Raw genomic sequence first — 16,522 nt, 5'->3', positions numbered from 1 at the left:
TGCGCTCAAATATAAGATATCTTGGGTCCCACAATATTTAGGATTATGCTGGTAATCTCTTTAGAGAAAGTGTGCAGTATCAGCAGAACAGGCACTTCAGTCTTTGAGGGAGCTATTCACTAATTCTACATTTGCTGGGAAACTAAGCCTCCACCTCAGTCGCACACTGACACCGGGCCTCTATGACATTTTGCATAGGGTGAGATTATAAAAGGGAGCTTCTAGAGTGACATTCTAAATTATCATTTTGCTCCTGAAGCAATTTCTGGTGTGGTGTGCAAATGAGAATACTTTCCTTTAAATTCTGTATGTCTCCTTTTTAAAAAGGCCATTATGGGTAAAGACGAACTAAACTCAAACATGCCCTTCTCTAACCTCTGAAGTCATTCTCATCTCTAGAGATGAAGTAAGAACTAACATTGTCTCTTCAATTCTATCATTTTCTTTTATTTCAAGATTCAATTCTGAAGCCATGGAGGCTAAATTGCAAATTTGCTGGAACATAAATTATATAACAACGTAATTTTCAATGCAAAAATTGACAATATATTTAGTCATGGTAGCATAATCTATGTTCAAAAAAATCAGAGCTCTTGTAGATAATCCAATCACACACACAAGCACACTAGTGCGCATGCCTGTAAATATGTCACCTATGTTCTATAGTTTGTGTATGTATTTGCTTCATCAGTGGCTAAAGGCACGTTAAAAATCAAAAGTGTCTATAAACATGAAAAATGGACAAATAATACTACTGTTTGGTTTTTGGCTACCCAGGCAAATTGTTAAGATGTTATGAACCAGTTAAAAATAAAGTTATTATTCGATTAGGAAGAGAAATGTTAATATAGTACTAACATTCTAGTCTTACATGGACATTGTCTTAGTGTGGGGTGATAATCCACTCAAATACCTCATGAGAAGATATGATGTCACTTTTATTTTACAAGTTTTCTTTTTTCGAAAACAAAGGCATTGAAATTGGATTCTGATCACTATATTTTAGAACATATCCTCCTTTTCTCTGCCGTCCTGGCTCGTCTCTTTTTTTAACACACTCAAGAAATTTAGTCTTTCTTTGCCATCAACCAGAAAAAGACATGTTTTGCTTATTTTCAAACTCTCTGAACAAGTACTGAGAACTTCAGGAATGGTCTCTACTGCGTCTATCAATGAATACAATGAGAAACAGCATGTATGCTTTCTACCTCAAACTTCAGTTACTTGACTTTGGCTCATGTGTGTGTGTGTGTGTCTGTGTGTGTGTGTGTGTGTGTGTGTGTGTGTGTGTGTGTGTCTGTGTGTGTGTGTCTGTGTGTTTTGTGGGGGGTGAGGGGACAAAGGTTATCGTCCCAACCTTTGAGTTGTCTGACTCCAAGAATACAGTTTAATGGCTTTATATTTATGTTTAGCAAGCATGCACTGTATCCTCGGTCTTTTCAAGTATTCTTGAAAACAATGCAGTATAGGAATTACATCTCAGAATACAGTGAGTAATACTTGGTTGAACTATATAAAATTGGCAATACTAACAATTTTTTATATAAAAAGATGGCAATTTCATATGATTCAACTTGACACATGGTTAGTAACTACAGAGTAAGGCATGATTGGTAATTCTGGAAGCATTCTGCTACTATTTAATTTTCATTTCCCATTAACTAACTCCCCAAAATAAACATGTAATCTGGAATTTTGTTCTTGTTATTAGATTTCCTTCTCTCACTCTTTAGCCACCACCTTTAAGATTGCCCTTTCCTATAGATATTTGCTACTTGAAGCTTGCTCACTTTCCAAGACCTGGCTCAAAAGCCACCTCAGCACCAAACCTTCCCAGTTCCCACAGTTAATATTAACATCGTCTTCTTTCAGGTTCACTCAGCAATCATCTGTCTGCCCTGCATTCAAGTGATGTAAACGTGTGTGGCTGCAGAATTATAGTATTCATTGTGAAGACAGAAACTTGGTTTTGCACTGTGGTCTAAAATAAACAGATGCTGACTGAATTGGTTGTTCTTAAAGTACTCCTTACTTGTTTTTGCTGGACCATCTCAGATGCTCCAACTACCTCCAGCAAAAAAAGCACCTCTGTGCAATTCACCTTTTTGAAAAATTAATAGACATTTTTAGTACCACTTTACATTTATAAAATAATTGAGCAGATAGTACATAGAGGTCTATGCGCTTACCAACCTCCCAGACACAATTTCCTCTATTATTATTTTGCATTAATATGGTATACTTGTTACAACTATAAGCCAATGCGGATACATTATTATTAACCATTTCTTCTTTGTGTTGTACTGTTCTACAGGTTTTGACAAATCTGTAACAACATGTACCTGTCATTACCGTATTGTACAAAATAATTTCATTACCCTATAAATTCCCTGTCCTTCACCCTCTTCCCCAATTCCAAACCCATGGCAACCAGTGATTTTTTAAATTGTTTTTATAGTTTTGCCCATTCAAAAATATTATGTAGTTGGAATCAGACTGTCTGCTTTCACTCAGTAATATACAACATATATTTTCATGGCTTATTAGCTCTTTTTATATTGTCAAATATAAACTAATACTGTTAGAATATTTCAATGCACAAATGTACCACAGTTGGTTTGTCTGTTCACCTGTTGAAGGACATCTTAGTTCTTTCCAGTTTTTGGTAACTATGAATGAAATTGCCATAAATATTCATGCACAGGTTGCCATGTGGATATAAATTTTCAGTTCAGTGGTAAATACCTAGGCACACAATTGCTGGGTGGTTTGGTAAGACTCTGTGTAGCTTTGTAAGAAACTGTCAAACTGCCTTCCAAAGTGGGTGTACCATTTTGCATTCCTAGCAGCAACAAGCAAGCATTCCCTTTGCTCGGCATCCTCTCAAGCATTTGGTATTGTCAGTTTTTTAACAGGTATACAGTGGCACCTCATTGCTTTTAATTTGCAATTCCTTAATGACATATGATATTCAGCATCTTTTCATATGCTTATTTGCCATTCATAAATCTTCTTTGGTAAAGTGTCTACTCAGATCTGTTACCCGCTTTTTGAATTATAAGAGCTCTTTGTATGTTTTGGATTCAAGTGCTTTATTACATACATGTTTCACATTATTTTCTCTCACTCCTGTCTTGTCTCTTCATTCCCTTAATGCAATTTGATTTTTAACACAGAAAAGCTGTATTTTTTTTTTTTTTTTCATTTTCTGAGACGCTGTTTTTTGCTCTTCCTGAATTATTCTCCAGGGAATAAACTCTGCCTGGTCATTCTAAATTATCTCTGAGACCTGGTTTTGTGGTGTGCCTCATCCCTGTCCTTCAGTGAAGGTGGTGCTGTATAATCAAGAGCTTCCTGTTGAAGGTTTTACCTAAATGTACACTACAGAAAGGGGTTTAGAAAAAATTAAGGAACTCAAGAGAGATGATTTTTATTTACTGAAGAAAATAATTCTGCTTCTTCTTTTCATAACTGGATAAAGTGGGCTATCAAGTAGAGTACATGTCTTCATAGAGAGAGATACATATAGATAAAGTTCTCATCACAGAGAGGAGAGGTTTGAGAACAGAGATCCTGAGGAGTAAATTATAGAATATACTGTTTTCTTCTTTTCTAGAGCCTCTCAAATGTTACCCTGTATATGAAGCACAGAGATACTGTTACAACCCAGATGCTTATAGGCCCAGGGTAGGAGGGAAATGCTGCATTTCTATCAGGCACCCAGGAAAGGGCAATGCTACTGGTCAGGGACCACACTTTGAGTCAGCAAGTCTCAGGGCAGCATACCACAGATGAGAGGAGTGTCATGAGTATCCATCATGACCCTTGAACTCCGTGTTAACTAATCTGCCTCAATGAGACAGGACAGCTTTTCAAATGTTGCATTTCCAGAATTACCATGAATAGCTAAAATGAGTTCATTGCTTGGTTCCAAAAAACTGCTTGGTTTCCCTTACATTTACCAAAAGCATAAACTTTGTACCACTCGATGTTTAAAATAGAAAAACTTTATGTCTTTAAACCTTCTCAAGAGAGCCTTTGTCAGTACTGAGTATCCAGGGAGTGAGCTAGTAGCCACAACCTCAAGAGTGAGTATACAGAAGAGGGAGCTGGCATTACCAAGCATTGCTAGAATGTAGAGAAAATGTGGGTGCAGGTAACAATCATTAAATCTACAAAGGAAACCTGGTACACTGGGTGTTAATTACAGTAACACAAGATATTTCTGGAATATGCCATCTTCTCTTTTTTCTGCCTCATCAGTTAGTGACCAGAGTTTTCTCTTTTTTTTTCTTCTAGCCCTTCCATTACCCTACTGCCTTTATAATCAAAAGGAAATCCCTAAAAGGCAAAAGCAGAAACCACTTTTCCAGAATCCAGGGAAACTTAAAATTCCATCAGTTCTTAGAGTTCCTAAAACTGTGACTACCTGGACGTCACAGAACAGTGCTTCTCAAACTCGAATGCTAGCCTTGGGATCTCGTTACAAAGCAAACTCTGATTCCACTGGTCTTGAGTGAGTCGTAGTAGTCTGTAGTTCTACTATGATCCCTGGCGATGCCAATGCTGCTGATCTGTGGTCCACACCTTGAGTGGTCATGGGAAGACATTCACTCAACCTGAATGACGTCAGGTCCCATACACAAGTTATGCCATTATAATTAAAATGTTGACAGGATAAGATTAATTTAATGGGAATTAATTTTTAAAGTGTGAGTTTAAAGCCACTACGATGAATAAAAGTGATTTACTTTGTTTACAAGGAGAATATTTGACTTACCAGTATTTTCTCTTAATGATCATACTAACTACTGCTGTTGTTTGTTGGTCTCACGTTCTGTTGTTTCCGTCCTCTGGGGAGTGAGCAAGCAACCCTTCGGGAGTAAATGTTCACATATAAAAGATAAATCAGCCTCTTTTGTGATAATCCTACACACTATGCCTTTGAAAATGATCTTCCTTTGTCATTATTGTATGGTAGAAATTTTTTTCTTAATCTGGCTTTCAATGATAAATGGTATAGGGAATTAAAATAATATAAAGCCAAATGTATCTTTAAGTTATTTAGGAGCTATCAGCCAATTGGAACAGAAAACTCACACAGCCCACTGCCCAGAGTATTACAGAGAAGACCCCAAATGCTCATAGACATGAGAGTGTTACAGTAGAAATTAGAGTACACTGAATTTCATGCACTGTATTGCATATTTAGGCAGGAAGCTGATGTTGAGTTGCACCCTGTACTGATGAGATACATGTGGGTACACTCCAATGTCAGGAATCTTTTAGAATCATCACCTTCTACCATAGTATAGGGACCAAAGTTCAAGACTTTTACATTTGTTCTCTGAGGATCTTATTTTTCCAAGTTGCCTTCTCACCCTAGCCTTGGGGCTACTGTCTGATGAATCAGTTACAGTGGAATTGGGTCCCAGGGATACCTGCTGCATCACACACATTTGGGTTTGTCATGAGGTGACATCAGAATATTTGGTACCTAATAGAGATAGATACTTATCAGTCTGCCAGTGAGAAAGGGAAGAGTACAAACAGAAATTTTTAACTTGGATTTGTCACAGATGGTAGATGAGATACAATTTGGGTAGATGAGATACAACTTGGGCTACTGAGACCATCTGCAAAAGGATTTTTAACCAAAATAGCCATCTTTATTGGAAATTTCTACATGTGTAAATTGTGCTTTACTCAGACATTAAGAGATTTAATTGCACTGCCCACTTTTAGCATAACTGTAAAATTATGGGAAACAGAAGCTGACAGGTGAATTCAATGTCCAGGAATGTAGTCTGTGTCGAGGAATACAGTGTCCGATGTGCAGGTATCATAGCCAGGTCAGATGCTCCTTTTTTCCCTTAAGGAAAAAGAGAGAGAGAGAGAGAGAGAGAGAGAGAGAGAGAGAGAGAGAGAGAGCAAGCAGAAAACAAAGATGCTACAAGTATAGCCCCAAATGAAAAGTGAGAAAACATAGAATTACTGGTGACTCTTTAAAATGTTCAGATCTGGCCTGTCCCTGGGTTTGTCCACCTTCACAGGTGATTTACATGGTAGAGAAAATTTCTAGCTAACAACTTAACTCATTTAATTCCCAATGGGAGCCTCGTCATACACAATAATCACTTGGGGGCCTTTTCCAAAATATATATCCCCCCACAATCTCTGATTTATTCTCTTTACCCCAAATATGAAAAATTGGACCCAGCATGGTGGCTCACACCTGAAATTCCAGCACTTTGGTAGGACAAGGCAAGTGGAACACTTGGGGCCAGAAGTTAGAGATCAGCCCAGACAACATAGCAAGAGTCTGTCCCTACAAAAAATGTAAAAATTATCCAGGCATGGTGGTACACACCTATAAGGTTCCCAGCTACTCAGGAGGCTGAGATTGAAGGATCTCCTGAGTCTGGGGGTTTGAAGCTGCAGTGAGCTATGATCATACTGCACTCCAGCCTAGATGACAAAGTGAGACCCTGTCTCAAAAAAAAAAAATTCATATTGCCTATTGCCTCTTTTATATGGAGTATATCAAATCTCATGATTGTACTGAAATAAATGAAATATTTAGAACCACTGCTTTAAGGAGTTATAAATGCTCTCCTTTAGACACCATAGAAAACAAAGTATGACCTTGTCCCTGTCTTCAATGGATTTAAAATGCCCAGAATATAGAAATGGCCAGGTTGAATTGTGAGAGTCGGAATGGTGAAAATTGAGAGCCGTAAGAGCAAACACAGTAAAAATGTTTCCTCCAACCAGAAAGTACCTGAAAGTTATATTATTACTACTATTCTTAATGGATGCCTTTAAGAGTTAAGGTATTTTGTTGCGTCAAAGTGATGCATTTTCTAGTTAACTCATTAGCCTGGATTCATTTATATAATCTTAACACCTGCTGTTACTAGCAGAGGTTCTGAGGGGGCAGAACTAAAAATGTGTGTGTTTCCATACGCAGGAAGAAGTGAAAACATGGTAGTTTTATGCAAAGTTACGGCAAGGAACTCTAAGCAAGGAAGGGGTTTTCAGGGGGATTCCTGGGAGAGAATCACCATCTTCAAAGAGGAAGATAAATTTTGATTATTCCATAATTGTTGAATAGTATCTGCCTGCCAGATTACATGATAGTAAACTAATTGTACTTCATCAATTGTTCTAATATAAAGTAAAGCAGCAAATTACTTTAAATCTTTCATGACACTCTTTGACACTGTCAGAATATTGTTTCAAAAAAGGTAAAACTACACAGCATTAATTTTATAAACAAAAGCATTAATACATAAAATTTTAACTATAGTCTCCAGAAAGGATTACCAATAGAAAAACATAAGTGGAATGAATATATAAGAAATTTTAAAAATGTAAAGTGAATAAACCTCACTCGAGGCATCTCTTAGGGCATTTCAGTTCCTCTAAGTTTGTCTCTTGGAGAATACTATTGTTGAATAAATCCATGAGTCAAGCAAAAGTACAAAAGTCAAACTCTTCCTCAGTTACCTTCTCTTACCTTCATTGTAACAGCTGGTGAGGTCCAGACAACCAAATCCTCCCAAGATGTTCAGCTGGAAATCACAGTCAGTAGCATGTCACTAGATCTGTATTCACTGCAAGACAATTCCACAAGAGGTTATGCCTATTATAATGGCAAGATATTTAGAAATGGCAGGCATTGGAGCAATAACAGGATTTGTTGTTCTAATCAGTGTGTGAAATGCTGTCTGGAAGATGTACTTTATAAAATACATAATATAGGCTGGGTGCGGTCACTCACACCTGTAATCCCAGCACTTTGGGAGGCCACGGTGGGCAGAGCACGAGGTCAGGAGACAGAGACCAGTCTGGCCAACATGGTGAAGCCCTGTCTCTACTAAAAATACAAAATTAGCTGGGGGTGGTGGCAAGTGCCTGTAGTCCCAGCTACTTGGGAGGCTGAGGCAGGAGAATTGCTTGAACCCAGGAGGTAGAAGTTGCAGTGAGCCAAGTTTCCACCACTGCACTCTAGCCTGGCAACAGAGCGAGACTGCATCTCAAAAAAAAAAAAAAAAAAAAGAAAGAAAGAAAAAAAAAAATAGTATAAACTATAAAACTGTGGTTCGGAAGCAGTTTATTTCCTTACATGAAAGAAAATAAAAACAATTAGTACTTTAAATGACTTAAATTTACCTTTACCTAGAATAAACCTCAGATGATTTATTTTATCAAAATAAGTTAAAATGGTCACAGATTTCCAAACCGATAACCTCTGTCCACACACAACTATACACATATACCATTTTAAGTGACTTATTTCTCTGTAAAAACGCTGTTGTTTATAGTTCTTCAGGATTACATGTTGAGCCAGGTTTATAAATATGTATAAATATGCTGATGCTCTATCGAATGTTCCTTATCTCATTTGTATTTCCAAAGTTGTGTAAGATAACCTCTGCGGCTTTCAAAAACATCTTGTCACACCCCAGGGGGCAAATTACCTCTATTTTCATTTCCTTTAAAGTTAGATCATTTTATAATTAAGAACTTATTGAAGCAGATTCTCTCCACGTGTAAGCTACTCCCTGGGGAGTAATTTATGCAAAGAGACCCTCTGACTTAATATCATATAAGCTAAAAACTATACAATGGACACCTGAGATTTTCAATCAATTTTGTAATCATTATAAACAATCCAACATTTGAAAGGTTATTGCTTAAAAAAAAAACCACAGTACAATGATTTGCAGTCATTCATTAGATTATTTTTAAATGAAAAGATCTTTGATAAAGTAATAATAATGTGGCTTGTCATATTTTGTATCCAAAAGTTTTAGAAAACCAATTAACGATGATGATTGATGTCATGATGATGATGGTGGTGAAGGATAACATTTCCTAGCTCTTTACCGTTTTACAAAGTGCTTCTACGTAAAATATCTACTTGATCCTCACAAATCTATGAAGTTTGTCAGTTAAGCTTTGTAAACCAGAAAACAAAAGATCAGAGATTTTATCTTGGCCATGCCACCAATCATTAGCAGACTAAGGACTGGAGTCCAGAAGGACAGAATAGAATAACATCCAATTATTTTTCTCCTATCACAAAATCTTAAAAACAAACACTAGTTCACGTAATCCAGAAGCTAAAATTTAAAAAAAAGAATAGAACTTAGTCTCATAAGTATTTTAGGTGGCTTTGTCTCTTCTGATGTTTTTTGTCATTAGCTCTTTAGTTGGAGCTATTGGAGTAATAAAGGAATTTTAAAATGTAATCTTATTCTGTCTGTGTGGGAGTCCGGTAATGGTTACTGAATGAAGCATCAGGATATTTAGCTAATTTCTGGTTGTCACTTCCCAAATGAACTCAAAACCAGAATTTAACAACCTGGATCTTCAGTTTTTTCTCACATGAAAAGTAGGCACAACACTGAGGATTTTTTGCTTACAAAGATGATTTGAAATTTCTGTGAAATATTAACTTTTTAAAACAATGTACTATGCTAAAGCTAAGTATTGTCTTTAAAAAAAAAGTAAAATAATAAGAAAAAGAGGGCAATGTCTTGCATTTATTTGTTTTGTATATTCAAGAGTAACTGTAGAAAAGCATCCAAGTGGCAGATTGATATACAAAGCATTTTGAAGTATATTTTGCATAATTATTTTAAATTGGAAGAGGAAATAGCAGATCTTCCTAGTGTGTATAATTTTAACAACTCTTAGAATACTATCAGACATAGGAATCACTACATTCTAAATAAATTTTATCTCATGGATTCATCCATAACCTGTGTGCTGATTATTTAAAATCATCTTGCCAAGAGGTTCTATATACATACAGGACATTACAACAAATTCCACACATAGAAAATGGAAATCCCATGCCCCACCATAATCCACCAAAGTAACTGCCTTACCAACAACCCCATTTTGGTCAAACCTACTGCTTTATTTCTCTCAGCCTCTTGGCTAGGAAACTAGAAGTCACCTTTCACTCTTCATGTCTGTTCCCTTTTTAAAATCATATTATCTAGCTTCTACCTTTGAACCATCTTTCTATTTACATCTTCCTCTCCATTTATCCTGCCACTGATGTAATAAGCCATGTTTTCATCACCTAACACCCAAGTTAGGAATGATCTTTAGTTGGCCTTCTGCTTGTCTACAGGTAGCCTGCCAAACACACCTTTCTAAGGTGAATTACTTTCATTATTTCTTCACCCTGTTCACTTCCTGGATTCCTTATGGCCAGCGGGATCAAATGAAGACTCCTCTGCCTAACACCAGGAGCTCCATAATCTGACATCATCCCTTTGGCCAATCATCTGACCTAAATTTACATTATAGCCAAATTATAGTCTCAATGATTACAATCCACAATCATCCCAGACCTCCCTCCAATCTTTTTTCATTTCCTTCTGCCTGCAGAAATGCTCTTTGCCTTTCCTTTCAGCCTAACTAAATCCTGTACAATCTTCAAAATCAACAAAAATACCTTCATCTCCAATGAAACTATTTGTTTGTATTAAATTCATATTTAGTACCCGCATAATTTATCTTGATTTCTCCATGCGTTAATTTTATTTTATTAATTAGATTATTGTTATTAGCACATCTTATCCTCCATCAACAGCTTTTATTATCTTAGAGAACATATACAGCATGTTCAGTAAATATTGGACTGATTTACTATTGGCATTTTTGTAAGTAAACATCCAGCCACACAATTTATACAGCTACCATGCACTGCCCCCTCCCAGAGTTTTGCTTTGATTTATGAATTTATTTTAAATATCATTGAGATAAAGCCATGTGAAAGCTCTCAGGAACTTAATGTTTCAAGTGCAAAACAAGAAAAGAAAAGCTGTAGGTTCAAGGGCTTTTTGAGTCATACTATTTTAAGGTCAAGTTCAAAAAGGAAAAAACACTGACTACACGACTTTGGAAAACTGGGTTCTGGCTATATTTTTTTAGTTTGAGAAAAACAAAGCCAACAATGACAGGTAAATGTACTTTGACTTAGAAGAAGCTTAGGACACCCACTGAAATAATAATGCATGACTCCCACACCACCACCCACACCCCAGTATTTTGAAACACAAACATCACCACAGAGATAGATGGAAGAGAGATAGGAAGAGTGAAAAGAGAAAGAAAATTTTTGTATGCTCAAAATGTCTATTTTCTCCTTTCAGCACAAATCGAAGTGATACCATGCAAAATTTGTGGCGATAAGTCCTCTGGGATCCACTACGGAGTCATCACATGTGAAGGCTGCAAGGTATGGGACTTTCATACTGCACGGTTCTGTATTTGCCTCAGGCATCTGTATACCTCACAAGACGTGGTGACACTTTTTTAAAGAAGGCTTGCTAAAGGATTCTTCTGCCTGCTGCTGACATTCAGAAATTCTTGTGTGGTGGGTGGGAGGGTTGATTTTCTGTTCCTCTGCCTTTCACCTTTTTGTTATTGTCTAACTGGTCAGCAGCTCCTTAAAAAAGGATACGTATTTAAAACCTTGACTTATTCACATTTCCAGAGTTATAAATACTGAATTTTGCTGTTTTAGCAGTAGTGCCTCCAGTAAATGCCAAGGCACTTATTACTATACTAAAAAACTAAAGGTTAAAATAAAGATTATAAACAGATATATATTTAACGATCTGCTTGAGAAAGAGGAAGTCAAGGTAATAGCCGCAATATGCATATGGCCATCCTTTATTCTCACATTCCAGGAAAAAAAAAAAAGGAAGAAAGAAAACTAGAAGCATGGTATGTTAGAAGCCGACAAGATTATCTCTAAATCACTAAAATTCACCTGCCCCCACCTCTTCATTTTCTGATGAGGTCCTTAGGTATAAACAAGATCATGTCATTTGATCAACTTCACTGATTCAGACAGTAAAGAACAGAGCATGGCCCAAAACACAGTTTTTCAGTCTCAGTCCAGCGTTCCCCTTCCAGACAGATTCCACCCATTTTTCTCGTGGCAAACTAATTCCTGTTAGCAAGTTGCTTTCCTAAATAAAAAGCTAGAAGAATAGCAGTAAATGTAGACCTAATCTAAAATGAGAAAACATTGAAATTTAACAGTAAGTTTTAATAATGAATCCTTAGAAGGAAAGAAGGTGAGTGTGAGAGACACAATAGCCAGAGGAAATCAAAACAGTTCTACGGCTAACGTTAAAGGACCATGTGTAACCAGAAAAAATAAAATGCAGCCACAGTCTGGGAGGGAAAGGTAATATGCCGGTACAGTTGTTGGCCAGAGCAATTATAATTTTGATCAAAGATGCAAGCAAAGTGAATTATTCTTTTAAGGCCAGTAAACTGAGGGAGATGTAGTACCATCACCGAGTCTAAGATCTAATCTTAATCTTAACAGGCTTTCAAATATAAAGAAGGCAAAACATACTGTAACTGTCAAATATTGGTACTGTGTGAAAAATTGACAATGTCTTCATAATAGTCTAAAAATGCATGAGTCCTAGAATTAAAACCAGACAAAGAAAAGAAAAGGAAATAAATAAGAAAAAAAAGGGAGAGGGAAGAAGAGAGGGAGCGTAGTAGTAACTAACATACTAACCTGTCAACACACTGCTGTACTTTAGTGATTAGTAATAATCTATTTGTGAATATCATGAGATGCTCTTCGCATTCTGTTCCTCTGCAGACCTATAATTAAGAATTGCATGTTTTTCACTCTAGTGCAATTTTTAAACTCATCGAGAAGAAACAACAAGCAAAATTATGTCAGCAATTCTTTACTCTTCTTGAATAAGTTATTACATCCTCTAGGCAGATAGACAAATAGTTTTCTTCATAAACAATAATAATTATGAAGTCAGAATCCTCTTCCTTGAAAGTATTTCCATTGTTCTACTGGCTTGCTATGCAATCTTGAGAACTCTGGTTTGCTAATATCTACTAAAACTGATTTTTAGATCAATGTCAAAATGGAGATGCTTGGTATTTGATTGCATAAGCTCTATTTGAAAAATGTGTGATTTCAAAATATCGGGATATGTTCAAGTTAAAAAGCAAAATATTTTAAACAGTAATTTACAAAAGATTTAACTAGTGCACAAATATAACCCAATAGGCCAACAGTCAAGAACAAACGTTATCCTTTCTATTTAAAGGAAGAATCCACAATGAAAGTAATTGTGCTGTTATTATGAAGCATACTCTAATGTTTTAGTCAAAATGGCACTGTATACCACAGTATTTTTTTAATTCATGGAAAGCCCCACATTTGTAAATATGTTACATTTTTTCTGCAAATAGAAAACTTAAAATTTCTCTTCAGAATTTGATGTCAATGTCAGCACATTCAGTATTAACCTCTGAGTTTTCATAATACTCTTTTCAAGTCAACATAAACAACCCATTCTAAATAACATCAATTCAGCTTGTACACTTATTCAAATTCCTATTCACTCAGAAAAAAATTTGGAATGCAATCTCTTTTTCATGCCAAAAACCTCATTTGCAATAATGAGCAACAGATAAGCAAGAAACACTTCGTAATTAATGTCAAATTGGTCTTAAATTAGGGCTGTAGCTGTGACTTCAGGAAAGTCCTTTCTGTCCTGTCAACTCTTTTGCTAAGTAGTACTAGAGTATCCAAAGATTAAAACCACACAATTCTGTCTTAAAATGTAAATTTCAAGTCATCTTTAATCAAGACTGATGGGCTGAGGTTATACTTTCTGACAGTTTTCAGGGTATATGAAGTGCCTCATTTCAATCCCTGGGGGCTTATATTTCATCTCTGTTTTAAGGTGCTCCATGAATTCGGTCAAACTGGACAGTCAGATGTCTCATTCTGCCATCACTGGTTTATTAAATAAGGAATGCACATGGATCTGTGAGGATGAAACTAGTCCTTATTCTTGAATAGCTAAGCCAGTTGGGACCTCTGTCTCTCTAAGGAGATCCTTGGCCACACCTCCATTTCTGAGCTGCTTCACAGATTGACCAAGTTCTCTTCAACAATGCCATGCTGAGCCATATTGGAGTTCAAGACAAAAGGAGTATCAATAGTACAGATCCTTTCTTTAAATTATTGAGTATTTTTGCATTAATGTTGATTTTTAACACATTGTGTTAAAATACTATTTTCTAATTACAAAAATTTTAGACGACCTTGAAATGTTGTGGGCAAGGTGATTGCCTCACTGGGCTCACCTAGCCCTGGCCCTGCTTCTTCATCCTGTAGATAGTTGAGGAAACACAGAAGTTGTTTGAGGGAAGTCAGGGGATCTATTCCAGGCTTCTCTGCAAGATAGGCATTGAGTCTGCCCTTCCTGAACTTTTCTAGACTTCCTCCTTCCAAATGATGATGCTGTAGGATTTTTCCCAAAATTTCTCTTGGAAAGCCTAATGTAGACCATCATTTTGTTCATGACACTTTGTACTTTTCCGTTTTTGCTCCAGGCAATTCAAGAGTAAAGAGTGATTAGGGAAATTGATGAGTCAATGAAAGGATGAATGATAACTTATCTATCTATGGAGAAAATGCTTATTTTCTCCAACAGAGTTTTCTGTAAGACAACCAAGGAGAAATTTTTAAAAAATTAACGCAGCTGTGGATTTATTTAGAGAAGCAGTGTATGGTCACTGGTAGTTCATTTTGTACATGATGAACCCAAATGTACTTGCATGAGGACATCTTACGCTGAATAGCCTGAGGCCAAGTGTAGACCATTCATTCAGTTTTGATTTAATACTTTTTGTTGTTGAACAGCTTATATGTAATATTTTCTTTTTTCCAAGTTGGGGTTGATTATTTAAAACAACTTTCCACACCCATTCACGGTGGCACACACCTGTAATCCCAGCTATAGGCTGAGGCAGAAGGATCACTTGAGTCTAGGAGTTTGAGGCCACAGTATGCTATGATCATGCCTGTAAATAGCCACTGCACTCTAGCATGAACAACATAGCAAGGCACCTCAAAGAGCTTAAAAAAAAAAAAAAAAAAAGCACTTTTCAGCTGCATTCTAGCCAAATTCAAAATTTTTATGGTGGGGAAAAACACATTCTAGAAACTAAGAAAACCATGGCACATACTCCTCAGTGTTGCTTTTGCTTACCAATACTTCAAGTTCCTCACCACCACAACACTTGACACAAGCCTGTATGATTGTCCCCACCAAGTTCTGCGATGTTTGGTTTAGCAGTGACACTCTCCTTTGTTACTCCTTCCCCACTGCTCTTTGGGAGGCAGAAATTTCTGTTTATTTCTAAATAGAATAGTGCAGCTGCAAATGTCGTTCACAAACACTGATTCAAGGAACGAATGAATGAGTGAATGGGTAAATGAATGATACCTTCATAGCTCTGCAGATAGCATATATTTTCCCCAGCAGAAATATCTGCAAGCCATACAAGAAGAGGTATCCAAAGAGCTTTAAAAATTAAACTCAGTTATGTTCACTGTAGAAAATGTAGCAAATGCATATGTTAATGTTCTCTGTGTCCCTTCTTATAAATCTGTTTCCCTTCCCTTCTCTTTTTCCCTCAAGGGATTCTTTAGGAGGAGCCAGCAGAACAATGCCTCTTATTCCTGCCCAAGGCAGAGAAACTGTTTAATTGACAGAACCAACAGAAACCGTTGCCAACACTGCCGACTGCAGAAGTGTCTTGCCCTAGGAATGTCAAGAGATGGTAAGGCATTACCTTCCTGTTTCTTACTTAAGCCCTTTCAAATGGATGTTTTGCTAGAGTCTATTTAAGCCACTGGAAGAATTCTAGATGAGGGAATTGGGGAAAAGAAGAAAAGAAAATCACTTTGCTAGTAGTGCATTAAAACGAAAAGAAAGAACATACAAAAATGTAGCATTGCCTATGAAATAAGAAGAAAGCAAAGACTTTACTGTAGCTCAAGAAGCAACTTGTGCTAACTAGGTTTAGTGGAAGCCACATAGACCTAGGTTGAAGGTAACCATCTGTCTAGGTTTGTCTGCCAATGAGGGATGTCCTGGGACATGAGACTTTCAGACATAATGCTGGAAAGTCCTAAGCAAAGCAGGACCGTATCTGTGTTCACTGGGTAGGTCTGACCGGGCTTGCTTACTGTATGGAGACACTAAGAAATTTCATATGCTTCTATGGGAAGCCAGGAAGTTCTGCTGGCTGGTCATACTACCCAGAGGAGGTTTTGAACTATCTGAGCCCATAATGAAGTTTCCAAAGGCGAGAGCAGAAGTCCAAGTCTCAGAAGGGCTGTGTAGGTGATGTCCTACTCAGAACATGATACAATGTGCACTCCACCTTCATGCCCAACCACATTGAATGGTTTGGCTTCTCAAGGGAACATCTTAGAGTAATGGAAGAGGCCAAATAAACTTAAACAAGATGAGCAAAGAATTTCACCTAGCTTTTTTCCCATTTTCAGTCATTCATCCAAACTAATTCTTTCCCTGCTGACATTGGACACATCACCCCTGTATCATATTGTGAGTGGCCCTGAGTCATGGGGCCATTTCTGTCTTGGTCTCATGAAAACCTCAGGCTCTGGTTAAAAGTACGCAAC

At 36.9% G+C, this 16,522-nt stretch overlaps 2 protein-coding genes across 13 annotated transcripts in view; one reads left to right on the top strand and one right to left on the bottom strand.

Moving 5' to 3' along the window:
* TRPM6 (transient receptor potential cation channel subfamily M member 6) overlaps positions 1 to 16,522 on the bottom strand; it is a 375,800-nt gene that overhangs the window by 78,658 nt on the left and 280,620 nt on the right. For 11 of the 12 annotated variants that reach the window (XR_012516553.1, XR_012516546.1, XR_012516543.1 and 8 more), the window contains 3 exons: positions 12,569 to 12,657; positions 7,520 to 7,616; positions 4,781 to 4,874 (listed from right to left, as the gene is read on the bottom strand). The gene's annotated coding sequence lies outside the window, so the exon portion shown is untranslated. The remainder of the gene's footprint in view (positions 1 to 4,780; positions 4,875 to 7,519; positions 7,617 to 12,568; positions 12,658 to 16,522) is intronic. The other variant, XR_012516540.1, reaches the window with a different exon arrangement.
* Positions 1 to 16,522, top strand: part of RORB (RAR related orphan receptor B) — a 189,987-nt gene that overhangs the window by 119,515 nt on the left and 53,950 nt on the right. Inside the window, exons 2-3 of the mRNA XM_039461506.2 lie at positions 11,178 to 11,263; positions 15,513 to 15,654. Of these exons, the coding sequence (XP_039317440.1) occupies positions 11,178 to 11,263; positions 15,513 to 15,654 (228 nt within the window). The remainder of the gene's footprint in view (positions 1 to 11,177; positions 11,264 to 15,512; positions 15,655 to 16,522) is intronic.

The sequence above is a fragment of the Saimiri boliviensis genome, chromosome 2 (assembly GCF_048565385.1).
Source record: "Saimiri boliviensis isolate mSaiBol1 chromosome 2, mSaiBol1.pri, whole genome shotgun sequence".
Classification (NCBI taxonomy): domain Eukaryota; kingdom Metazoa; phylum Chordata; class Mammalia; order Primates; family Cebidae; genus Saimiri; species Saimiri boliviensis.
This window is presented reverse-complemented; position numbering and strand designations above follow the sequence as displayed.